The sequence below is a fragment of the Gracilinanus agilis genome, chromosome 6 (assembly GCF_016433145.1).
Source record: "Gracilinanus agilis isolate LMUSP501 chromosome 6, AgileGrace, whole genome shotgun sequence".
Taxonomy (NCBI): domain Eukaryota; kingdom Metazoa; phylum Chordata; class Mammalia; order Didelphimorphia; family Didelphidae; genus Gracilinanus; species Gracilinanus agilis.
Window position 1 is genome coordinate 212082620 of NC_058135.1, and position 27286 is coordinate 212109905.

Below are 27286 nucleotides of genomic sequence, written 5' to 3' on the forward strand. Positions count from 1 at the left end.
TGAAATGTTCTCCATAATATCCATTACCTTCTATGAGGATCAGATAAGACATAATACCTATGTACAACATAAGCAGCTTTTCCAAAGCTTTTTGATTTCACAAATTTAGGTAACCAGCTTTTACTGTAATCCTAATTTTATTGGTCTCATAAGAGCAGAACTCAAAAAGGCTCAGCTCACTACCTAAATTTAATTCAATTACACTTCTGAAATTCCATTTTAAAATGTTACAGCTCAAATTCACCTGCTGGTTACTGCAGTAGGAGCTGTGTTTTGGTGAGGACTGTATTAAATGTCAGTTCTCCTGTCATAAAATCAAAGAAAAGAGGGTTTATCAGAGCTGAAGAGCACCTCTGTTTAGAAAATAAACTTGGTAGCTTGTAGAAAGTCAGCGAAGCATTTGTTCCCACATCTTTTAAGCCAGCAGTAACTTTTGTCACTTGTCTGTGGAAGACATTCATCATCAATCAATACCCAGCCCATTACATATTTTTCTGTGGCAGATTATTTTGAAAAGTTCTACCACAACATCTCCTAAGATTCATTCTAGAACAAAAAAAATATCTTTCTAACAATCATAGAATCGAAGACAGTTGGAGTCAGAAGGAAACTCATAGACCTTTTGGTTTACTCTCTCTTTCTCATTTTGTGGGTCAGGAAACTGAGGCCCTGAGAGAGAAAATAAATTTTCCAAGGTCAGATTAGTAGAGCAACCACAATGGGACCCAAGGTCTTTTGGTTCACTATCTAGATCTTCCTATTGCAAATAGAAGAAAATGACAAGAAAACTAGCTCTTTCTGACATGAAGTCATTCACAGAAGTATAAAATCAACTTGACCAACTTGATTTTCCCCCGTTGATCCAGTTAATTGAGACAGCTAGGTGAATTGAGTGTTGGATCTGAAGTAAAAAAGATTCATCTTCCTGAGTTCATCTCTAGTCTAAGATAATTCTCTAGCTGAATGAGCCTAGACAAATCATTTAATCCTGTTTGCCTCACTTCCTCATGTGTAAAATGAGCTGGAATAGGAAATGCCAAATCCATTCCAAACAACCAAACAACAACAACAACAAATCCAATTAATTAAACTTCATCAATCCATATAAAGGAAATTGGTGAATTAGAACAAGCAGAAATAAAGGTCCCATAGCATTCTCTTTTAGACCTCAATCTTAGAGGTACATCACTCTAAGCTGTTGACTTTGGATAAGTCCAAGATTGCTGCTACCTGTTTTAACTCTAGAGAAGTCATATCTGTATCACAATTTTCTCAAATTTAAAATGGGAGGTGAGGTGAACTAAGTGGTCTCTAATCTTCCTTCTAGTTCCTAATTCTATAATCTTATGAATGTATACATTCAATTCAAAAAACAAATATTTAAGGTCTCCAAGGCCCCAGGGATAGGAAAACAAAGTGATAAATAGTCTCTCTGTCTGGGAAAGACAGGCTCACTGAAGCACTATTGGTTGAGCTGTGAATTAGTCCAGCCATTCTGAAAAGTAATTTATAATCGTGCAAATAATGTGGTTAAAATGTTCATATGCTTTGATCCAGAGATTGCATTATTATGCACATACCCCAGGAAGTCACTGATAAAAGAAAGGCTTCATATACACTAAAATATTATGGCATCATTCTTTGTTGTAACAAAGAACTTAAAAACAAAGCAGCTGGTCATATACTGAGGAATAGCTTCAAAATTTGGTCCCATGAATATAATGAAATATCATAATGTTGGAAGAAGCAATGAATATGATGAATACTTAGAGACATAAGAAAACATATGAATTAATATAAAATTAAGCAAAAAAGTCAAGGAAATGATAAACACAAAGACCTGTTGCTGTTGTTTAATCATTTTCAGTTATGTCCATCCCTTCATTACCCCATTAAAAGTTTTCTTGACAAAGATACTAATGTATTTTGCTGTTTTCTTCTCCAGCTCATTTTACAGATGAAAAAAATTGAGGCAGACAGTTAAATGACTTGCCCAGGATCACATAGCTAGTAAGTATCTGAGCCTAGATGTGAATTCTCAAAGTTGAGTCTTCCTGATTCCAGGGATGGCACTTTACCCACTGTACCACTTAGCAGCCCCCTTATAAACAATGTAAATGTAAAGATTAACTGCAAAATAATCAACAATCAATGTTGCAAGATTAGATAAACAAAATTACCCCTCAAAAAGAGGTATGAGAAAACACTCCTCCCTCCTTCTATACTCCTTTGAAAAGCTAGCGGGAGGGGTCTATTGATGTGAAACACTGTATATATTATCATATTTCTCTGATGTATTGATTGGTTTTGCTAATTTTTTCTCTCTTCATTTTCCTTTTGTTTAAAAAAATCTATAGGATAAAAAATAATTCTCTGGCAGAGGCACAGGCACAGGATGGGAAATAGGAAGAAATCTAGGTGATGGAAAAGCAAACTATATCAATAAAAATGAATTATAAAGAAAAATAGTAACTACTCTGAATGATGATGTGTGATGAGATGTATAATGAGGGCTTGACCAAGGGTAGTGGTGATACAAAAGGAGAGAACATGGACAATGCAAGAGATATTCTGGAGACAGAATTGATAAGACTTGGTAACCAATTAGATATGAGAGATGAGGATGAGGAAAGGGACAGGAATGATTCCAAATGCCTTGGAAGACAGCAATACTCTCAACAGAAACAGGCATGTTTGTAGGAAGAACAGATTTGGGGATAAGATAATGTGTTTTGTTTTGGTTGTAATGAATTTACATGCATATAGAACATGGAGGGTTACAAGTATTTGATGATATGGGACTAGAGTTCAGGAGAGAAATTAGTTTTGTCAGTTATTTGCTTGAAGATAAATAAACCTGGGACCACTAGTAGATTGAGAGCCAGTTCTAGAAAAAGGAGGTCCTAGGTTCAAATCTGGCCTCAGGCACTTCCTAGTGATGTGACCATGGGCAAGTCACTTTCCCCCATTGACTAGCTCTTACCATTCTTCTGTCTTGGAACCAATACATAGTATTGGTTCTAAGATGTAAGATAAGAGTTTAAAAAAATAACAAGTGAATCCATGATAATTGATGGGTTCTCGAAAAGGGAGACTTTGGAGAGCAAAGAAGAGACCCAGGAGATCATTAGATCCACCTAACCATTATTTAAAATGCTGTTTCCATAAAGAAATATATTTAAGGAAACCATAATTCCTTTCCCTGCCAAGTGATCTCATCTTCACCAAATTCCTCTTAGTAATTCACCTGAATACCTACTTTGAATCTATTTCATTCTGTGCTATATTTAACTCTTTCCATGCCCATTCCCTCTTTAGAGAGCAGAGTCCCTAGCATGTCACTATTTGTATTCCCTGCATTTGGGGGACCTTGCATGGTGGGGGTTGTTGTTTTTGGTCATTCTTGTGCTGTTCCTCATGGGTGTTCTTGGCAATGACAGTGGAGTGGTTTGTCATTTCCCTTTTTTTTTTAAACCTTTACCTTCCATCTTATAATTAAACTCTATATTGTTTCCAGGGCAGTAGAGCAGTAAGGGCTAGGCAATGAGGGTTGAGTCTTGCCCAAGGTCTCCAAGGTAGGAAGTATCTGAGGATGGATTTGAATTCAGGACCTCCTGACTCCACAGCTGGCACTCCATCCACTGCACTACCTTGAATGTAGTGTAACCATAATTTAATTAATTTAGAGTTTCAAAGAACCTTAGAAGGAGAATAATCTGGAATTATACCCAAAGAGTTATAAAATTATATATATCCTTTGGCCCAGAAATACCACTATTAGGTCTGTTTCTAAAGGTGATCAAGGAAAAATGAAAAGAACCTATATGTTCTAAAATATTTATAGTGACAAAAGACTGGAATTTGAGGGGCTGCCCATAAATTGGGAATTTACTAAACAAGCTGTGGCATATTATTGTGCTAGAACACTCTTGCCCTGTAAAAATGACAAGCAGGTTAGTTTAAAAATGTAAAGATCTACATGAAATCTTGAAGACCAAAATGAGGAGAATCAAAAAAAATGTTGTATACAGCACAACAGCAAAATTATTTGAAGAATAACTATAGATGTCCACCTCCAGAAAAAGAACTGATAAATAAAAGTAAGCATTATATGTTTTTAATATATATATATATACATAGAGAGAGAGATGTTACATATATATGTCAAATTATGCTTTTTCTGTTATAGAGTAGAAAGGGAGGGAGTTATTCCAGAAATTTAATATAACAAAATAAAATACAAAAACCTCTCAAAACTTTAAAGATCATCTCATCCAAACTCCCCATGTTACAGGTTGATAAAGCAGAGACCCAGAGAAGTTAGATAATTCAAAAGATTTATTCTATCCAGTAGAATTCAAGCTTGTTGAGAATAGGACCAGTTTTCCTTTTGTCTTCTCTATCCCCATTGCCTGGCAAAGTGTATTGCACTGATATGGAATTAAGATAATGCTTTCTGGATTGGATTAATCTGGATTAGCTTGGCAAAGTTGCAGAGGAACATGATTTGAAACTTGGTCCTGTGAATAACTCCAGAGTAATAAAGCAAGTAGAAATAAAATGAACTGTTACTTCATACAACTAATTTACAGTTATTGAATGTGTCTTGTGAGTTGAAGATTTGAGTCCTGCATTGTACCAAGCATTAGCACATTTTTAGAAGCTCAACTGTGCTACTTCCTACATTTAAAGGCCATCTGTTTGACACTATTACTGTCATGGTTGGCATCTCTTAACTGTAACTCAAACACTGTAGGGGAGACCAGTTCTAGAAAGACATGCAAAAGATTCTTGGGAAACATTTGGTACAACAAATTATAGTCTTGGTTTTACCTTTGTCTTTTCTTGTCCTCTTATAGTCAAAAGTGCCTTCAACTCTGTTTTGTTCTAGAAAAATGAAATAAAAATTTATTAAAATGAATGCTGGAGGGGATGTGGCAAAATTGGGACATTAATGCATTGCTGGTGGAGTTGTGAACTGATCCAACCATTCTGGATGGCAATTTGGAACTATGCTCAAAGGGCTATAAAAAAATGCCTGCCCTTTGATCCAGCCATAGCATTGTTGGGTTTGTACCCCCAAAGAGATCATAAATAAACAGACTTGTACAAAAATATTTATAGCCTCGCTCTTTGTGGTGGCAAAAAATTGGAAAATGAGGGGATGCCCTTCAATTATGGAATGGCTGAACAAATTGTGGTATCTGTTGGTGATAGAATACTATGGTGCTCAAAGGAATAATAAACTGGAGGAATTCCATGTGAACTGGAAAGACCTCCAGGAAGTGATGCAGAGCGAAAGGAGCAGAGCCAGAAGAACATTGTACACAGAGACTGATTTACTGTGGTAAAATCGAATGCACGGGACTTCTGTACCAGCAGCAATGCAATGACACAGGACAGCTCTGAGGGATTTATGGAAAGGAACGCTACCCACATTCAGAGGAAGAACTACAGGAGAGGAAACATATAAGAAAAACAACTGCTTGAATGCATGGGTTGGGGTGGACATGGTTGGGGATGTGGACTCGAAACTACCACACCAATGCAACTATCAACAATTTGGAAATAGGTTTTGATCAATGACACATGATAAAACCAGTGGAAATGTGCGTTGGCATGGGTGGGGGAGTGTGGGGGGTGAAGGGGAAAGTAGGAGCATGAATCATGTAACCATGTTAAAAACGAATATTAATAAATGTTTAAAAAATTTATTAAAAGATTTATTAATATTAGTACATGAAATCTTGGATACATGACTTCAGAATGTTAAATCAGGAAGGGAATTTAGACCATAAAACATAGAATGTCAGAGATAGGGGATACCTAAGGGAAACTGTGGAAAGCAGTACAAAGAGAGTTGTTTTTAGAATCAGAGGATCTGGGTTCAAATTTAGGTTTCAATATTTACCTATGTGACCTTAGCTTAGCTCTCTCACCCAGTTTTCTCATCAGTAGAATGATGGGGCTGGATCAGATCAAATGGTCATTGATTTAGACATAAAGGAAACGTATAGAGTCCATTTAGTCCAATCTCTCCATTTAACAGATCAGAAACAGAGGCAGAGAGAGGCTAAGTAATTTTCTTAGGATCACTCAAGTAGTATCAAAGTTTGAATTCAAAATTAGTCTTTTCTGATTCCAAGTCCAGCACCATATTTATGCCAAGATTTCTTCTAGTTCTAGATTCAAAGATTATCATAGAAGGAAACAGAATATAAAATGTCCAAACTGGAAGGGCAAAAACTTAATTATGGAAGACACTTTAGCCATCATCCATTCCAACTTCTTCATCTAGGTAACACAGAAGATAAAGTGCCAGGTCTGGAGTTATGAAGACCAAGTTTAAAAATGGCCTCGAACACTCACCACATGGGTGTCCCTGGGCAAGTCATTTAACTTCTATTTACCTCTGTTGCCTCTGCTATAAAATGGGGTAATAATAGAACCTACCATCCAACAGTTGTTGAGAAGATCAAATGAAAAAAAAATAAATTACTTAAGAAAGTACCTGACACACAGTAAGTGCTATGTAAACATGCTACCCATAATTATTATTATTATCTAGAAAAAGAATTGGAGATCCCTCTAGTGCATCTGAGCCCAAAAGCATTCTGATTCTACTACACAAAATGAGTTGACAAATGAATCGGGAAAGGTCAGTATTCAATCTTCATGTTGATGAGATTAATTATTACTTTTATCAACTATATTTTTTGGTCGCCTCACTAAACTCAATTCTAACTTAAAAAAAAAAAATTCTTACTCCAGGCAAAATGCCAGAAATTTCCAGATGACAGCATTTCTTTCCTCATAGGTATAAAAGCCCATATGGCATGCAAGATCATCTCTACATTAATAATTAATGGGTATAAAAACCACAACTAACAATGGTCTGCAATTAAATCTTGGGATTGTTTGGCTTTAAGGCAAAACCCTTGGATTTGAGTTCTGAAGCTCTGGGGGACCAAATGCTGAAAAGTAGCTTAGTTTTGCCTCTTTGTCTCAAATATTTGATTCTGCAATTGAATAAAATGAAAGAAGATAAAAAAGCCAGAGAAATCCTGAGCTTCTGGGTAGTATTATAGAGGAAATGACAATATACTTGGCACCAGAGGACCTAGATTTAAATGGTAAAAGTCTTACTACTGTTGTGAACTCAGACAAATTCCTTCACCTCTTCTCTAGAATGAGAGGACAAACCACTCAGTGGCAGAGAGAACGTGGGATCATATTTAGAGATTTGGATTCTACTCCCAACTCCAAGTGGGCAAGACAGCATACTGAAGAGAGAGAGTTAACTGAGTATTTTAATGTATCAAAACAAATGCATAAATAAAATTTTTTAAGATAACATATAGAATGACAGGACTATGGACAGGGAATTCACTTATTTATTTTTAATCCAGTTATTTAATTAATTAATTTGGAATCTTTTCCCATGGTTACATGATTCATATTCTTTCCCTCCCCTCTTCCCACCCTGCTTCTCATAGCCAACAAGCAATTGGAAGGAGTTTTACATGTATCATTGATCAAGATCTATTTTATGGACAGGGAATTTAAAAAGAACACATTCAGCTTGTAGAATGCCCATAAATCCCACTACCTTGTTGCTCTTCTTTTTTCTAAGCTATAAAATCAGGATGATATTTTCTATATTGGCCATGTTACAGAGTAGCTTGTTATATGAAAAATCAAGGGGAAAATGGCTTAAAGAAAGTGCAGAAGAATATGAAGAGTTATATAAGTGTCAATAACTATTGTTTTCATTACTAAAGCTTCAAAAGCACCATTCTTCAGGCACTTTAAAACCCACCAATTTGGGAAATCGATTCATTGTTGGTGGAGTTGTGAACTGATCAAACTATTATGGAGGACAGTTCCTAGAACTATGTTCAAAGGGCTATAAAACTATGCCTACCCTTTGATCCAGTAATACCATTATAAGGTCTGTATCGCAAAAAGATAAAAAAGGGGGAAGTAATGTATTTGTACAAAAATATTTATGGCATCTCTTTTTGTGGTTGCAAACAATTGGAAACTGACACATATCCATCAATTAGGGAATGGCTGAACAAATTGTGGTATATTATTTGATATTGTTATAAGAGAGAAAGAGCTGGAAAAGATGATGGAGTAGGGTATGAAGCTTCTTCTCCCTCCTAATACCCTCACACGAACAACCAAAAATAACTCCATAAAATAAATACTAAAAGCAGCAAAACAGATGGGAGTCAGAAGTAAAGATGAACAGCCAGGGATAACTAGGGAAGAAGGTTTCTGACTTCCCTGGCCTCGGTCCCACAATTGTAGGTCTTGGGGAAAGGATTGGCAAACTCACTTTGTTTTCTGAGACCATGAGCTTGTATCCCAGAGGATACTATTAGGATCTTTAGGTGGGAGCATCTATGTTTGCTGAGGTCTCAGTTCCAGCAACCTTCTGCTGGTCCACAGCTGGGGATTGAAGGAATGAATAAGAGAAAGTCTCTGGGCACCAGGCTTTAACGGCAGGAACTCAAACCTTGCTGCTAAAAAACAAAGAACCTTGGCTCTCCAAGGAAGACAGATTAGATACCTGCTCTTTCCTAGGCTATAGTAATAGGAAAGGAGGAATGTGGATGGAGTGCACGCTAATAAGTATGGTTACTAAGGAATTGAGGTCCCATCAGCTGTGGTCACTCCCAGGAGAGAGGATTCCCTTGTTGATGCCACAAAGGGAGTCAAATTTTTTGCTTGCAGTTGCAGTGGCAGAACTGCCTGTGGGCTCTAATTAGAGCATCTGAGGTCAATCATGGATTGGGTTTGAGCAGGGGACTGGGAATATATCCAATTTTTAGACTATATAAACTGGAATAACTAAAAAGAATTAAGGAGAAAAAAACAAATATATGCAAACAAAACTCATCCAAAACCTGAGGTAAAATATCCCATAACACTAGGAACCATGTTTCCGAGGAATAAGTAATTTCTAAGCAATAAGTCTATTGCCCTGGCCACTAAAATTTTTAAAATAAATAAATAAAAGTGAACAAGCAAAAGATAAAGGATGAAATTATTGATAGCTATTATGGGGACAGAGAAGACCTTGACTCAAAGTTAGAGGATGGTGAAATAAAAACACCTAATTCAAAATCAGCAAAAAAATATGATAAATGGCCATAAGCTAAAGGAGCTTTTAGGAAAGCTTTAAAAAGACCTCAAAAACCAAATGAGAAATGTGGAAGAAAAATTAGAAAATAAAAGCAGTGCAAGAAAATCAAGAAAATTATGAAAGAAATATCGCCCAAATGGAAAAAAGGAGATCCAGCAACTCAGAGAAGAAAATAAAGTTTTAAGGACTAGAATTGGGCAAAGGGAAGCTAATGATTACCTAAGACAACAAGAAATAATAAAGCAAAATCCAAAGAATGAAATAATAGAGGAGAATATGCAATAATTTATCACAAAACCAACCTACCTGCAAAACAGATCAAGGAGAGACAATATAAGAATATTTAAACTCCAAGAAGTTACAATCAAAAAGAATTTAGACACGATACTCCAACAAATCATTAAGGAAAAATGATCAGAAATTCTAGAATCAGAGAGTAAAATAGAAATTGAAAGAATCCATTGATCACCCCTTCAAAGAAAACCAAAGATGAAAATGCACAGGAATATCATTGCTAAATTTCATAGCTCCAAGTTTAAGGAGAAAAGCTATAAGCAACAAGAAAAAAACAACAATTTCAATTCTGTTGAGCTACAATCAGATTAACAAAAGGCTCAGCAGGAGCAACATTAAAAGAATAAAGGCCATATAACACAGTATTTTGTAGGAAAAAAGAATGGGGCTTGAAACAAAAACATAACAAATTCAGCAAAGATAAACATAATTATAAAAGATAAAAAATGGATTTTAATTAACTAAAGGAGTTTCAATTATTTCTGGGGGAAAAAATCCAAACTCAGTAGAAAGTCTGATCTTTAAGAAACATACAAAGGTAATAAAAAACTAATCATAAGTAACCCAAAAGGTAATAGCTATCAAACTTCTTGGAGTTTTGATGGAAAAATGTGATCTATTGCCCCTGGGAATGGCATCATTGCCTGGGTATTTTGAAGGGGAGTGTATGGATGGAAAACTCAAGATCAAGGTGAATGTAATGGAAAAAGCCAGAATGATAGTGGAATAGACCAGAAGAAGGTAGGGTGGAATGGCTATCTCATATGGAAAAAGAATGAGTGAAGGAACCATCATGTACAAGGGGAGGAGGGGCTGGAAGGCTGATAATACTCCAACCTTACTCTTATCAGACCCAAGATAGAGAGACAATAATACACAATTAGAAGGAAAAATCTTAATGTACAGAAAAACAGGAAGGAGGGGAGATGGAATAAGGTATGTAATGGAAATTCCCTTGGGAAAACTGAGGGAATAAGAGGAGAAGAGAAAGGATGGCAAGAGGATAAATTAATGGAAAAGAGGAATACTTAGAGGGGACTATATATCTAGAGGCAGGGATGTAAGGTGAGGGCTTAGGGGAGGAACTCTAAGGACAAAATTGGGAAGGGATTTTTAGAACTGAACTCATATCAAGAAGTAAAAAGGTACAGTTGTGGGGATAAGGAAGGCATTTTTGGAAAGGTGAATAGAATAAGAATTAAAAAGTAAGAGGAAAGGAACAAGAGAGGGACCTCTGGAAAGGTGGGCCAATTTGGATCTAAGAGGGCAAGGGATAAGGATAAAGGAGGATTTGGGGTGAGGGGTATGAATCAGAAAGGCATTGGTCAAAGGAAATTGGACATCTGAGGAAGGATGAAAGGAAAGAAAGGAAGAATGAAACAAACTGTGAGGAGGAACAGAGTAGATGGAAATGTACAGCTATTAACTGATGTTGATTGTAAATTAATAAATTCACTCAAGGGAAGAAAACCGATAGCAAAAAGGATCAACAACCAAAGCAATGTTACAAGAAACACACTGAAAGTGAGAGATACAAATACAGTAAAGGTGAAGGACTAGAGCAGAATACATTATGCTTCAGCTAAACCAGAGAAGGCTGGAATAAAAGTTATGATATCTGACAGTATTGGGACTAAAATACATATAACTGAAAGGGATGAACAGAGTAACTATATTTCAGTGGAGGGTACAATGGATAATGAAGCATTATTTGGAACTATACCAACAGTTTTTTAAAGATTTTTAAAGGAAAAATGAGATACAGATAGAAAAAGATAAAATAATAGTAGAGGACTTTTTTCTCCCTCTCAGAACTAGATAAATCTAACAAAAATAAATAAATAAGAAAGAAGTTAAGGAGATAAATAGAAGCCTACGTAAGTTAAATAATGGATATCTGGAGAACACACACACATAAACATACACACATGTGAACACACCCACACACACACATACACACCTGCATGAGGCTTGTATTTTGTCTAAGTTTGAGTAGTTATATAATCCAAAAATTGTTTCTGGTGGGACAACAATGATTTAGAGAGCATAAATATTCTTCAAAATCTTACTTTAACACTTCTACTATGGAGATAACCCTGTATTCCTGAGCAGCTGTGGCACTGGAACAAAAGTTCTACTGAGTATGACCAAGCTGGAAAGACTTTGTTTTGGAAAGAGTATGGTCCTGGCAACATATTGTGTTTGCTGCCTAATGCCTAATATAGTTAAATATAGCCCTGGTAATGTATATTAACTGAAAACAAGAGGAGTGAAGTTGATCAAATTAAAAGGTGATAGGAACATTGAAAAAAAGGACTAATATCACACTGCTAGAGCAACTATGAGTTGTTTATTAGAAAACAAGATGGAAATATGCATTAAGAGCTGTAAAGCTATTCATGTTCATTGGCCTAGGGATCCCATTACAAGGATTTTGCCCTAATAGCATTTTTAAGAGGGTAAAAAGCTGTGTATTTATGCAAATATTCATGAAAGCTTGTTTGTAATGAAAAAATAACTGAAAATAACACAAATGCAATGATTGAGAGAAATGAAATGGCTAAATAGATTGTGATATTTAAATGTAATAGATTATATTATACTATTAGAAATAACAAATATTAAAAATATAAAGAAAATAAGAAAAAAGAATAAGACTAATACATACTATAATTACATTTGAAAAATAGCCACAAAATCAAGAGAAAAAAGTATCCAAGTAAAAAATGTCCAAAGGAAACTCAAAATCAGAGGATGTTTATATTAGTACACATATATGATTCACATATTTTAAACAATTTGTAAACAATGTGGATTTGGGGGTTTTGCACATAATCTTAACATAACTGTTTCATTAAATTATTTTGTTGTTGATGGTGACTAAGTATATAATTCAAAAACTGAAAAATAAAAGAAAAGTTGAGTAGGTTGATTTCAGAAAAACCTGGAAAGATCTACATGAACTAATAAAGAATGAAGTAAGAAGAATCAGGAGAACATTGTACATAGTTACAGCAAATTAGCTATTATCAGCAACATGATGATCAAAGACAATTATGAAGGACTTATGAGGGAAAATATTATCTACCTCCAGAGAAAATAATTGATGGACTCTGCATGCAGATCAAAGTATACTATTTTTTACTTTTTAAAAATTTGTGTGTGTGTGTGTGTGTGTTTATTTTGGGGTTTGGGTTTTACATGAATATTCTCTCATAATATGTCCCATGCAGAAATATGTTTTGCATGATTTTACATATATGGCCTAGATAAAATTCCTTGCCTTCTCAGGAATACAGGTGGGAAGGGAAAGAAGGAAAGAAGGAGACAATTTGGATCTCAAAGTTTGGAAAAACTTATATTGGAACTTCTTACTGCATGTAATGGGAAAGAAAAAAAAAGCACCCAATTCTATTCAATTCTACTAATAACTACTATTTGCAAGCCACTGCAATCATAAGACAAAAGGAAAAATTCCAAAAGGAACAAAATACCAGGGATAGACTGTGAAATGTTAGTTGAGCAGGGAGACTCAGAATCTTGCTGTTTCTGGCTTCCTTGGCCTTCAGCAGGGCACTGTAGCTTATTGAGTAAAAATCACCAGCTGTTGAAACAAAGAGTCCAAAAGAAACACCATTAGAATCCCTGGACACCCAATAAACTGCCCATTTCCCACCCCCCTCCATTATCCCAGGGATTGAGGATCATAATAATGCAACTATCTCATCCAATTTTGGAAGCAAAAAGAGCCTTTTAAATCTGACTGACAGCCCCATCTTGACCCCCAAGGAAAGAAAACATCAAATAAAGTTTTGTTCTCCATCAGCAAAAACAGAGCTTGTGGTGCCTAGAGCAATCTGAATGAAGTTTAATGAATAATGTGAATTAAAACTATAAGCAGGGCTTTTGAATGATCTCAACTTTTGGAGAAATAGTTTGGTTACTGGGAAAGATTTGGACTTGGAGTCAGAAGACTAGTGCTAGAGTCCTGGGACTGCCCCTTATTAGGTGAAATTTTAAAGATGTCACTACAGCTATATAAGCTTTCATGTCAATAAAAGGATGGATTGAATTAGATGAGCTTAAGGCCATTGTCTGAAGGGCATGTGGGTGGTACAGTGAATAGACTGCTGGGTTTGGAGTCAAGAAGACTCTTCTTCCTAAGTTCAAATCTGGTCTCAGGTAATTAATAACTGTGTGACCCTGGACACTTATAGTCACTTAACCTTGTTTGCCTCGGTTTCCTTATGTGTAAATGAGCTGGAGAAGGAAATAGCAAACCATTCTAGTATCTTTGCCAAGATGCCCAAATGGGATCACGAAGAGTCGAACATGACTGAACAGAAAAGGCTTTTTCCATCTCTGTTTCATCATCCTATTATTATGTGGTTCAAAGGTTGAATGATCCCCTATCAGAGAAACAAGGAAGGAATTTCTCCATGATGCATTATGATTCACTACAAAACCTCTAAGGTTATCAACTATAAGATTTGTTGTATTTTCAATTTGGCATTAGAAGAATCCTGAGTTTGAATTTTGGTCACACTCATGGATTGTATTACTTTGAACGAATAATTTAAATCATCAGAAATTCAGTTTCCTTTCTGGTAAAATGAAGATAATAAAAAGTGGAATATCTCACAACCATCCTATTAGTAGTATATGAATAAAAATTCACAACAATTTGCCTTAAAATTTGCACTGATTTTTAGGATTGCATAAATTTATAGGTACTAATGGAAGCATATTAGATAAGTCATCAGAAGATAGCTTTTATTGGCAGTTCTATTACTTTCAGGGTAGGAATGAGTAAGTCAAAACCTTTCTGAGTTGCCTCCTTTGAGGAATGATATTCTAACCCTGTCCTATCGTCCTCCTTCTATGTCACAAATTCTAATAACTGCAGAGGATTACAGTGAGAAAAACTTTGGAAACTGGGAAGAGTTCTAGAAATAATACCTCACACTTGCATAGGGCTATAATATTTACAAACTGATTTTCCCCAAAAACAATGTTATGAGAAAGTTAAGATAAATATAGTTTCTTCTGTTTTCCAGATGAAGAAAGAGTAACACATAAAGCTTAACTAAGGTCACAAATGCTTTCACAGCTAGAATGTGAATCCATGTCTCTTGATGTAGTATCCAGGAATCTTGGATATGGTATTAGAGGTTATGGGTTTGGATACTCCCTCTACTGTTTGTCACCTGTGTGACCTGGAGAAAGTGACTTAATTTGTTCAGTCTTCAGTTTAGAAAAGCACTCATGTTATAGAATAGGAATTCTTATGGCATAGTGTCCAGAAGTGCCAGGCCTGCAGTTGGGAAAGATTCTTCTTCCTGAGTTCAAATCAGGCTCAGGCACTTACTCCCTGGGTGATCCTGGGCAAGTTATTTAACCCTGTTTGCCTCAGTTTCCTCATCTGTCAAATGAGCTAAGAAATAGTATTCCAGTTTCTTAGCCAAGAAAACCCAAAAAGGGATCACAAAAAGCAGGACATGACTGAAAATGTCTAAACAACAACATCAAATAGGAATTCTTAACCTCAGGATCATAAATTTGGAATATTACAAAGAATATTTTGATAAATGTGTTTCAATATAAACTTATTTCCCTGGAAATACTGTGTATTTTATTTTAGGCAATCAAATTTATTTATTTATTTATTTGTTTGTTTATTTGTTTATTTATTTTTAAATTTTAAACCCTTAACTTCTGTGTATTGACTTATAGGTGGAAGATTGGTAACGGTAGGCAATGGGGGTCAAGTGACTTGCCCAAGGTCACATAGCTGGGAAGTGTCTGAGGTCGGAAATCAAATTTATTTTGAACAGGAGACCATGGGCTTCATTAGATTGACAAAAGAGGCCCATAATACTAAAAACTTTTAAATCTTAAGTACAAAGGATAGAGACATAGATTTAGTGTCAGAGGAAATGGGCTCAAATTTCAGTTCTGCCATTTGGGCAAATCACTCAAACTCTCAGTGCCTCAGTTTCCTCATCTTTAAAATAAGGAAGTTAACACAGATGATCCCTTAAGTCCAAAGGTTAGGCTATATAATCTATGTCTATTATCTTATACTGATGGACATTATTTCTTAGATCCCTTCTAGATATCAATCCTATTAACCTATGATTCCAAGTCCATAAGCCGTTGTTATTCATAATGTATCAATCTAGGAATGTTACAATAGACCTTTAATTTTGACCTCTTGTCTTAAAAAGACACACTGAATAAGAAAGACCATCCAGTCACCTAGCAGGTTTTCTACAATCATTGTCAAACCACACAATCCACACAATGGTTCCAATTAGCTAGACTTGTCTTATCAGAAGGCTTTTTTTTTTTTTAAGAATTTTGATGTGTTATGGGACTGAATTCTGATTATTCTTTGACAATTATTTCAATCCCTACCCTGAAAATCAGTGTTTTCAATCATGCCTCCAATACCTCTTGACTCTAGTCTATTTCCTACCCAGAAAACTACTGATAATCTGCATTACTTTGGACCAATCTGGCTCACTTTCCTCAACTGTAAAATGATGATACAACCTGTTCTCTAATTCAGAGAGTAGTTATAAAAATCAGAAGACCTAATGTACAAAAATGCTATTCACTATAAAAATTATATATTATTTCAGCTATTAAAAATATTATTACCACCAAATGAGATATATGTGAGTGCAATGTGAAAGTATAAATTATATTTTAAAAATATGTTAGGTAAAAAGTTTTGATACTATCATTACATTTAACTATGAATTTTCTTAAGTTTTACAAAACAAACTTAAGGCTATTTTTATTCACTTTCTTTTTTTTTTTTTTTGGTTTGTTATAAAAACTGTCAAAAATTGTGGCAAGTGGGCCATTTTAAAAGATTTTCCTAAAAATGGAAACTAGAGAAAATTAGGAGATTGTGTTAAACTATTTATCAGAATGATCTTTATTGATACTAAAACTTATTCAGCTTTTCTCAGTAAGAAATACATTTTTTTCTTTCTATATCTAATCAGCAGAGCTTCTAACCAGATTGGAAAGTATTTTTGGGGATAACTAATTGAACCATTTGTGTATAGTTGATGCGCATAGAATTGAGAGTTGAAAACAGCCTTAAGAATATATAGTCCAATCTCCTCAGTTTATAGCTGAGGACACTAATGTAATAAAGAAAGGGAAAGGAAGGGGCATATCCAAAGTCATAGAGGTAGTTATTAAAGTCATCATTTGAACCTTGGTTTTTGACACTAAATCCAGCCTTCACCGTACTATATTACATAGATTTAGCTCAAACTTCAAATGTGCTCAATATATAGGAAGCAGCATGATTATCAACTATTAAAAGGAGAAAATGCTTCCTGTTGAAATATGACAATATCCCAAAGCTAGAATTAGAAAGTTAGTACATTTGGTGACAGAGACAGGATCCAAGTAATCTCAGTAATCCAGACTGTTGGGTCAAATATGATATAAAGACATTTAATAGTGAAAAATGTGAAGTTTTACACAGGTTCAAAAAATCAACTTTCACCAAGGAAAGACATGGGTAAATGACAGTTTTCTATTTTTTTAAATGGACTTCAAATTTCAATTTAATAAAAAAAGTGATATAACAGCCATGAAAGCTCACACAAATTTTTGTTGTTCAGTTGTGTTAGATTCTCCATAACCTTTTTGGGTTTTTCTTGGCAAAGTTACTGGAGTGTTTTGCTATTTCCTTCTCCAACTGATTTTAGAGATGAGGCAACTGAATCTATTGGGGTTAAGTGACATGACAGTAAGTGTCCAAAGTGAGATTTGAACTCAAAAAGGTGAGTCTTCCTGATTTTAGGCCTTGGACATTGTGCCACCTAGCTATCTTCAAGCAAATTTAAGCTGCATTGATAACCCCTCAGTATTTTGCCTTAGACAAACCATTTCTTTTATTCCATTTGTTATCTTTGTAGGGAGAAAGAACTCCCTTTGACAAGTGCTGATCAGTGCTTAGCATAATGCCTGGTATACTGCTAAATGCTTAAAAAAAGTTTACTGATTGGTGGTTAGAATCAGCTCAGAAATCAAGAGACTTGTAAAGTTGCCTGAGGAACTGAGAAGTTGAGACTTTCCCAAGCCTACCCATCCAGTAGGAATCAGAAACAAAACCTGAACTCATGTTTTTCTTATTTCAAGGTCAGTTCTTTCTCCTTTTCACCATCCTGCTTCTCAGTTAAACCATATCTAGACTATCTTGTTGAGTAATAAATGTCATACTTCAGGGAAGACTGTGGGTGATAGAATTAGATCTGCAATTAAAAATATCATTAGAGATTACTGATCCTAACATACTCATTTTATAAGATGTGTAAATTTGGAGAGGTTAAGTGAATTGTCCAAGATTGTATATTTAGTAATTAGCAGAACCAAGTCTTGTTACTACAATTTCAAACTCTTCAATGACCCTTAAGATATAATAGGGATCACCAATGGCTGGCAATTTTATAGTTCTTTAACGTTTGCAAAGGGCTTTGTGGAATATCTCACATATAAAATATATGATAATGCATATTAAAAGATCAGTGGATCATAAATTGGATTATTGGCTTTACCAAAATTGGGATTTTTATTCTTGAGAAGACAAAAATTAGAGAGCTCTTCCAGTATCAGAAGGATTGTCTAGGGGAAAGGGATTAGATTTGCTCTTCTGAGCCCCAGAGGGCAGGATTAGGGCAGTGAATAAAAGGCAGCTTTAGTCAAGCATTTTTATCAAGTTCCTAACTTCCAAACAATTTTATCTGTGCCAAAGTGCAATGATTTGTCTAGAGAGGTAGTGGATATCCCCTCCTTAGAGGTCTTCAAGAGGAGGTCAGTCCAAAGCATTTACTGAGTGCTTTGCAAGAGAGATTCTGGTTCAGATATTGCTTTGGACCTGATGGCCTTGGGGCAGATCCTGTGATAATGAGGCATTTTAATAAATTGGATATGGTGGCTAATTCAGGGTTAAGCCAATATCCTTTTGCAATAACTGAACATCAGCTTAACATCTAATAATGCCTCTGGGTCATAATTATAAACTTTCAAACAAACAGATAACCATTTGCCAGGGATTCTATAAAGGGAATTTATGCTTCAAGCATAAACTAGATTAGATGAGTTTAGAATTCCTTCCATTCTGAGGAAAGAATATATTTTATTGCTCAGTATGAACAATTTCTGTAGTAAGAGGTAAGGATGGTGAGTTGAATGTTTTGGTATTTTAAATTTTTTTTTTCCATTTAGCTAAATCCCTAATGTATTTCATCTCCAATCTACTTTTCTGGCTCTGGTTCATAAAACTAACCCTTATATACTTCAAGCTTGAGCCAAAATGTCCTACTTGCTGTTTCTCAGACATATTTTTTAAGATTTTTTTTTGCTTCTGTTTTTGAATTTTATTTTTTTTAACTCTGAACTTGAAACAAAATAAAATTTGCGCTTCATGTACATAGTAGAACTGAAACAGGGTTGTACATGAAATTATAAATCTCTGTTATGTACAGTTTGCTTTTCTTTTTAGGTATGCAATTAAATGTGTTACTCAAAGCTGTGCTATTTGTCTTTGATTCTTTCTGGTCTTCCTTCTGGCCTTTTTATGTGTATTTGCTAAAAATTCTTCAATGACTCTTTTCTTTCTTCCTTTTTTCTCCTTCCTTTCTTCCTTCTTTCCTTTTCTAAGGCCTCCTTCCCTTCCTATTTCCCCCTAAATTAAAAAAAATCCTTAAAAATAAGAATAGTCAAACCAGCAAATTCTCACATTATTTTGCACCTTAGTCTACAACCTCTTTATCAGCATATTGGATCATCAGTCTTTTGGAATCATGTGCGGTCATTGAATTAGTCAGAATTCTTTAGCCTTTCCAACCTCTTAGACACATCTTAGATTTTATGGTCTCTCTCCTTGCTTTTAGTCCTATTGTTTACTACCTGAGATAACCTTTTTCCCAGCCTTGTTCATTTACCCAATATGTGCACACACAACTATCAGGATCTTGCTTAGGTGCAGCTAGATGGCTTGGTAGATAGAACTCCAGGACTAAAGTCAGATGGTCCTGGGTTCAATCTGGCATTAGACATTTCCTAGCTGTGTGACCCTGGGCAAGTCACTTAACCCCAATTGCCTAGCCCTTACTGCTCTTCTGCTTTGGAATCTATACACAGTAGTGATTCTAAGATAGAAGGTAAGGGTTTAAAAAAAAACAAACCTTGCTCAAAATGACAACTCTTGCCTAAAGCATAACTCATACTCCAGCCTAGAAGGGATCTCTCTATCAATTTTGTTGCATAGAACTTTCTATTGATTTTAGACACTTATACTCTTATTTAATTATTGATAAATATGCCTTATTTCCTCTGAATTAATTATGATTCCCTGAAAGCAGGGATATTGTCTTCTCCACAGTACCTCCAATACATACAATCAATATAGTATCGTATATATACCACATATCATGATATTTATATATCTAAAAGAACACTGATCTTAGGGGCAAAAAATCTGATACTGATATTAATTAACGTGTCTTTAAGCAAATTGTTTTCCCTTGTATATTCCTTGACTGTAAAATGGAGAAAGTGATAGTTGCATTATATGACTCATTTGGACACTTTGAAAGAAATGGTATGTAACATTTTTAAGGGTATAGAAACTGAAGATATTATTTTGGTCCTGGACATATTTGCTGTAATATTAATATATACCCACAAAGCTTTAGACATTGGGAACCTGCCATTTATTGGTAAATATTATGGGGATGTGATTAATGTTTCTGTCTGATTCCAGGAGAAGGGAACACAAGAGCCACTAAACAGTGCTAAGAAGCACAAGATCATGGAGACCAACCAATCCCAATGGGATTGATGAGAAACTGCACAGTGTCAAGGAGCACAAGGTTAAAAAGACCATGCCAATGCAGGTAGGACTGAGGAACTTCCAAGCCAATATTAAAGAACTTGAACTTAGTGTAAGACTCAAAGTTGCGATGCTTGACATATGTTGAGATGTAGGAAGCTTCATACTACACTGCCAGTCAAATACCGAAGGTTGGCCATCATCCTGACTCACCCTATCCCTGAGAACAAAGGTAAATCAGACCAGGGAATGACACGTCCCTTGCACACAAATCTTGTCCTCTTTTCTCTCTTATAGAATGGCAGCTTCCTGTAGTCTTGGCTGCTAATGGATAAGTGCAATATTATTGCATTTTGTCCTACAGACTAGTGGGATAGAAATTGCCTTATTTGGACCCAAATACAAGGGCCTGCTATGAATTTATTCTTGTCAGAAATTTTTAAATACATAGATTTTTAATATTTTGATTCTGATTTTGAATTTTTTATTTCTCCTAAAGTTTAATTTTTCTTCTATTTGTTTTTCTTTTTATGTTTTTGGTTTTTCTTTTGATAATTGACTCATATACCCCATAACTCAACAATATATTCTGAGTTGATCTGGGTGTTGGTCAACACCCTATTCAGGGGGCATTGTATTTTCATAAAAAAAAAAACAAAAGAAGATTTAAAATTTTGTTCGAGAAAATTTTCAGGATAAGAAGCCTGCTAACGCTTTGAATCCAGAGGAACTATTTGGAGAAAGATACCTGCAGAAACCTACACTGAATCAAGATGATCCAGACAATATACCTGCAGACACCCACACTTAATCAAGATGATCTAGAATGAACTCTGGGGTGCAATAGATTGAACTTAAGGGAATTAAACAAAATTATTTTAATTGTAACTTGTATGCCAAAGGGAATTGCCCCCTAACTGGCTTTTTGTCAATGCGCATGGATTTTGCTTTCTTTCTTTCTATTTCTCCTACTTACTTCTTATCTCTAACTATTGTAGTTAGAAGATTTTTAGGGTACAAGATGATTACATTAAATGATCAATTGGGGAGATGAGTCTCCCAAATGATCACAGTGGGGATTGTGATAATAAGATTAAATCTACCTTGGCCATTCTCAAATCTAATCACCAAAACTGTAAACAACTCCACTTAACTCACAAGTTGGGAGGTCTGTGACTCACATGTGCTAGACTGAGTGACGAATCAGAATTTACTGACTGCCTCCTGGGCAGTCCTAAGAAAAGCATCTGTTGTGATTAGACACATAAACTAAGAGGAAGGCACAAGAAGTGATACAAATGAAGCCCCTTTAAAAAGAGAGTTCAGTGAGTTCAGTTCATCTCTTCTTGTTTGTGTCTTGGATCTGAAGGAGCTCTTCTTGTTCCTGACTTGGATCTGGAGGGCCACTGGCTGAGTCCTTGGACTTGGTGAGACTGTTCTTAAATCTTTCCCTTAGAATTTCACTTGGTGAGTGTAAAGACTAAATCTTTTTGGATTTCTCTAAAGGAAAGTCTCTTTAAAAAGAGATTCTGAGACTGAAGCTTTTGCTTCATTCATCCCCCCTCTTCGGGCCATGGGCCTCAGCCTGAATACTAGTTAGGTCTGCTTGGGCTAAACCAGGAACCGGAGCAAATTATTTAGTGTGCCAGATTAATTATTTTACCTTATCCTCTCTCTAATTTTCTTACTTTCTCTCTCTCTTTTCACTTGTAAATAAACTTCCATAAAAAAAATCACTTTGACTTTAATTGGGGATTGATAATTATTTAATTCCCTGGTGACCAAACCTTTTAATATTCACCCAACCAAAATCACTTTTTACCCCTTACAACTGTTATATCACCAGTATGGAAATCCCTTTCACCAAAGTAGATCAAATAGTCATCTACAACACAGATGTGTGTGTATACATTTATTAATATACCTCTAGAGTCTTAGAGTTGCCTCAGGGCATCTGGAGGTTAAATGACTTATTCACAGTCAGAGCCAGAATGAGTTAGAGACAGGGCTTGAACCCAGGTTTATTTTACTCTGATACTGGCTCTCTATGGAGCTTCAACATTATTATTATAAAGCTACAATACTAAATAAATGAATATATACATAATATACATATGTGTGAACATATATGTATACACACGTATATATCCCAAAGTAGTTGCCACTTTCTTATAAAAAGTAAAGGGGGAAGAGGATGGAAAACTCTATACAGTATACGCTTCATGGGACCAGAGATTATAGATACACAGACAGAGAGCTAGAAGGGAGGCTTCAGAGACCATCTAGTACAACTCCCTCATTCAACAGCCAAAAAAAAACAAAAACAAAAACAAAAAAAGCAAGACAAACTAGAAAATAAATGAGTTCCCAAAGTTACACTAGAAATAAGTATCCAAGGCAGGTTCTCTAGCTTGAGTCATTCATTTCTATTTATTCTGTATCACACAGTTTTTCTCTTTAATTAATGGGTAGCCCATTGGCATAATGGATAGAGTGCCAGGTCTGGAATCATGGAGACTCATCTTCCTGAGTTCAAATTTGACCTGTAGGACTCAGAACAAAAAAATGAACCCTGTTTGCCTCAGTTTCCTCATCTGTAAAATGACCTGAAGAAGGAAGGGACAAACCACTCCAGTCTCTTTGCCAAGAAGATCCCAAATGGGATCACAAAGAGTTGAGTATGATGGAAACAAGTGAACAACAACGACAACAGTCAGGGTTTTACTGTATTAATTTAGCATACACGAAAAGTTACCTTGGAGAAATTTCTTTCTGAATACTTGAAATCCTTCTGAAGTCTTATTTCCAGAGGATTCCAGTACAGTGAGGCCTGTAATATTGTCTAGCAGGACAAGATCTGAGAGATTGGCTGCAGATGGCGTCTTGGTATTGTTAATGAGAAGTCTCACAGAGGCAGTCTCAGCCTCACTCTGCTGGGACACCTACGGCAAAAAGGAGGAGAAATCAATGCAGTGTTTCCCACCAAGAGTTTCAAAGATTCACCAGTGGAAGTGAAATCTTCCAAAAAGGAGGGTGCTGCGGTGTCTTCAGTGTTCTGAAGATTTGTCAGGCTCAGTTTGATTTGAAACTCCCAAGGAGATTCTGAACTCATGCATGTCAGGCTGTTGCTTGGAGACACCATGATCGAAAAGCTCTATTTTGAAATACAGTATAACAGTTTTTGCAGAGAAATGTTAGCTGTGAGTGCAATTAGGAATCCATGAACCTGAGCTACAGCCTGGTACAGAAGTCTCACAGTATAATATCGTAATCAGAGTTTGGCAGACTCCGAAAATCAGCATAAGCACAAGGGGTACGTTATTAACAGGAGATTTCTTCATAAATTATGAATGAAGTGATGTTATCATTTTCATTTGCCATTTGAAGACCTTCATAAATACACATTTCATTGCCAATTCACTCCATCACATTTATTTATTTCTCTCTCATATTTAAGAAGAATGACATCTCAGCATAGTGGAAAGAGTCCTGAACATTGAGAGGCAAGGATCTGAATTCAAGAGCTGGATGTCACATTATGAGTGCACTTGTGAACAAATCGCTACTTTTGTAAGCCTGTTTCTTCATCTGGAATATCAGAATGATACTTATACTTTTATGAGAAGAAATCTTTGCAAATCGTCAAGCAATAAAGATATAATTTAATTAGGCCATCCAAATTATCATAGCTTTAGAATGAGAACTTAGAATCCTACTTTAGATACTAATTGTAGGATCCTTAGATCCTAAGTCACTAAAAGGCTGAATCTCAGTTTCTTCCTCCTGTCCTCAGTTCTAAAAGGTTGAATCTTAATTTCTTTGTTTAGTCTAACCTCTTTGTTCTATGGAGGAGGTCCAGAGAGGATGTGACTTGCCCAAGTCACAAACATAGTAAGCAACCGAACTAGAATTGTAACTTCTGCTTTTTCACTCTGAATTCAGCACTAGCATTCAAGGATGGGTTTTGCAACCTAGAAAGTCATTTCCAACAATAATGATTTATAAGTCATGGTTAATTCAATTAATATAATATGTGTGAAACACTTAGCACAATGCCTGGCACATAGTAGGTGCATAATGTTTTTCCCTTTCTACTCCACCCAGTTATATTGTTAAAGAGTTGTCTGGGTCATTGAGAGACTAAGAAATTTATGGTCAAAGGACCACAGATTTCAAACTGGTAGGGACCTAAGACGTCCATATAAGAGAGATCCATAGTCATTGCTGGGTCCATACTTAGAGCTTTTTCCAGGTTGACTCTAGGTACTGCAACTTAAGTATTGATACAGGAGACTTTGAGAAATTGGGATCAACTCCTAGTGAAATTTTATAATAAAAATTTATTAAAGGCTATATGCATAGATCAGATTATTGGTGAAAATGATGGTGCAAGAACTAATCAAGATATATTTGAATTAGCTTTATGAATGATGAAGATGGTTGTACTATTTAACCCCCAAGTCTCATTACAGCTGTAAACTTTTGGTTCTAATGATCATCTGACTTGGTAATTGCAAAAGAAATTCAAGTTTCATACAGTGAAAGCAATCCATTGTGGTAAAGAGCTTTGGAAATGATCCTAATATTGTTATATTTAAAAAAACTGACATCCCATTACCTTCTAGCTACTTTGGAGGGAGCAATTGGCTCCTGCCAGAGTAATAGTCATCAGAATAAGGTGGCAGAAAATTGGTTTGGTGCCAGTGGAACTCCATGTGATTGGACTGGAGAGGTAGCTTTTTTTGTTGTCTTTTAATGAGCTTGGTCCTGGTAAAGGGGACATTCCTTTAAATCTGGTACAAAACTTAGAATATTGAATGTAAAATATTTGCCTCTAACCCTCAAGAAAAGTTGAGGATGAGGCTTTAGGAGTTCTAGCAAAGGAAAACGTAATCACATATATCCCTGACTAAAACAAAAAACTCCACTGGCTACTTGATACATGATCTGTGATAGTGGCAAGAGAGGGATCAAATGACCCCTCGAGTCCCCTTTTTTAATTTTTTTCCCTCAAATCCCTTATAAGAGAAAACTTATTTAACAGAGCTTTGAAAATATCTTCTAAAATATACATTTGGGCCATAATAGTGATGATTCCCCCATATATTCAGAAATTAATAAAAATGGGAGTTTTCTAGAATAACATTAAAAACTTCAAGGTTGTTTTCCAGCCAAGTGACAAGAGAATGCCCATATGGCTAACTTGTCTGATGGTAACAAAGCATCTGTTCAGCTATATTTAAAATATTTTTAAAAGGCAGACAAGATAAAACAAAAAAATATTAATTGGATGTCAAATTGGAAGCTATCTTTCCTTTAAAGAACCTAATTGAAACTAATTTACATGTATAAGCACTCTCTGATTCTAATACTTCTGAAATTCTAAGAGAAATTTTCATTTAACCTAATACAACAGGATTTCATAATAATAATCATATTTTAAAAGAATGTGAGAAAGCATTTGGGTGAACATTAATAGAAGATAAAAAATTTGTAGCATTATATTGATGATATACTATGGACTCCATGCTTTAGAGAAGGATATAAATGATGAAGGCTTAAAAACAGTTGCAAATATTTTTGTTTTCTCTCATTTTTAAGAGATTATTGCAGCCAAAGGATTAGGAGCATCATTTACATAGGAAATGTAGCTTTTTTTCCCCCTCCAACTCCATATGTCTCCCTTTTCTAACCCACTGACGAGCAGAGAGTATTGCTTGTATTTGTATGATCAGGATTTAGCACAGGACCTGGCATGTAGTAAAGACTGGCTGTTGTTCATGAATTCTTATTTATTATTCATGATCCTTTAGTAATATTTTAGTAAATAGATAGATAGATGGATAGATGTGTGTATTTGTGTGGATGAAATATAGAAATCCAAGAAATCTCTAGGAAACTGAAATATATGCTGAAACTACTGTGAACGTTACCAGTGGATTTTGTACATAAAAGATCTTTTAAATAAATGGAAGCCATACTGCCCTTCATATTTCTCTCTCTCTCTCTCTCTCTCTCTCTCTCTCTCTCTGTCTCTCTCTCTCTCTGTCTCTCTCTCTTTCTCTCTCTCTTTCTCTCTCTCTCTCTCTATATATATATATATAGATATATAGATAGATAGATAGATAGATAGATGCATTTTACATATTCTATACATATGTACACACATATATATGCATGTAGGTATGTACACACATATGCATATATACACAGATATCTCAGCATAACATTATATATAGTTTTATAGAATTTTAGATTTAGAAAGCACTTTAGAGATATCTAACCTCTCAACCAATGCAGGAACCACTTCCTGAATATATCTGACAGATGTTCATCCAGACACTGTAGAAAATTTTTGAAAGTTTTTGATATAATTAAGACTTGGTAGGATGTGAGTTATAATAGGAATATAGCAGTATAAGGGAATAATTTATTCCAAAAAACATTTGGTAGATGATCTCTGGAGGGAAGAATTGAGAAATAATGTCTTATATGTACAATACAGATTGTATAAAGTATTGATTCTAAGACCAAAGGTAAAGTTTTTTTAAAGAAACAATGGAAATCAAGGGATCCTAGGGTTTTAGTTGGAACTCATCAACAAAGAATTTTAAAAGATTCAAAGAAGATGGAAACAAAGGCAGGAAACAGACTGCCTACAAAAGAGTGATGTGGTCCCTTAGGAAAATGTTGGGAATCATGAAGGTCAAATGGGCTAAAGCCAGGGCTGAAAGCTACGAAAAAGCCAAAGGGTTTGATTTGCTAAATTGAAACATGAAGATTGAAGTAGGAATAGCATTGCTTTTCAAAGAAGATGGGATAACAGATAATTAAAGAAAGGAATAAATTTATTTTTTTCAAGACTTTTTCAATAACAAATCATGAGAACCTAACCTGATTTTCTCTCTCTCTCTCTCTCTCTCTCTCTCTCTCTCTCTCTCTCTCTCTCTCTCTCTCTCTCTCTCTCCTAATTT

The 27286-nt window shown here is 35.3% G+C and overlaps 1 protein-coding gene across 1 annotated transcript in view; it reads right to left on the reverse strand.

Moving 5' to 3' along the window:
* Nucleotides 1–27286, reverse strand: part of EVC2 (EvC ciliary complex subunit 2) — a 176918-nt gene that overhangs the window by 127529 nt on the left and 22103 nt on the right. The window contains 3 exon segments of the mRNA XM_044681763.1: nucleotides 4834–4887; nucleotides 12943–13052; nucleotides 23068–23254. Of these exon segments, the coding sequence (XP_044537698.1) occupies nucleotides 4834–4887; nucleotides 12943–13052; nucleotides 23068–23254 (351 nt within the window).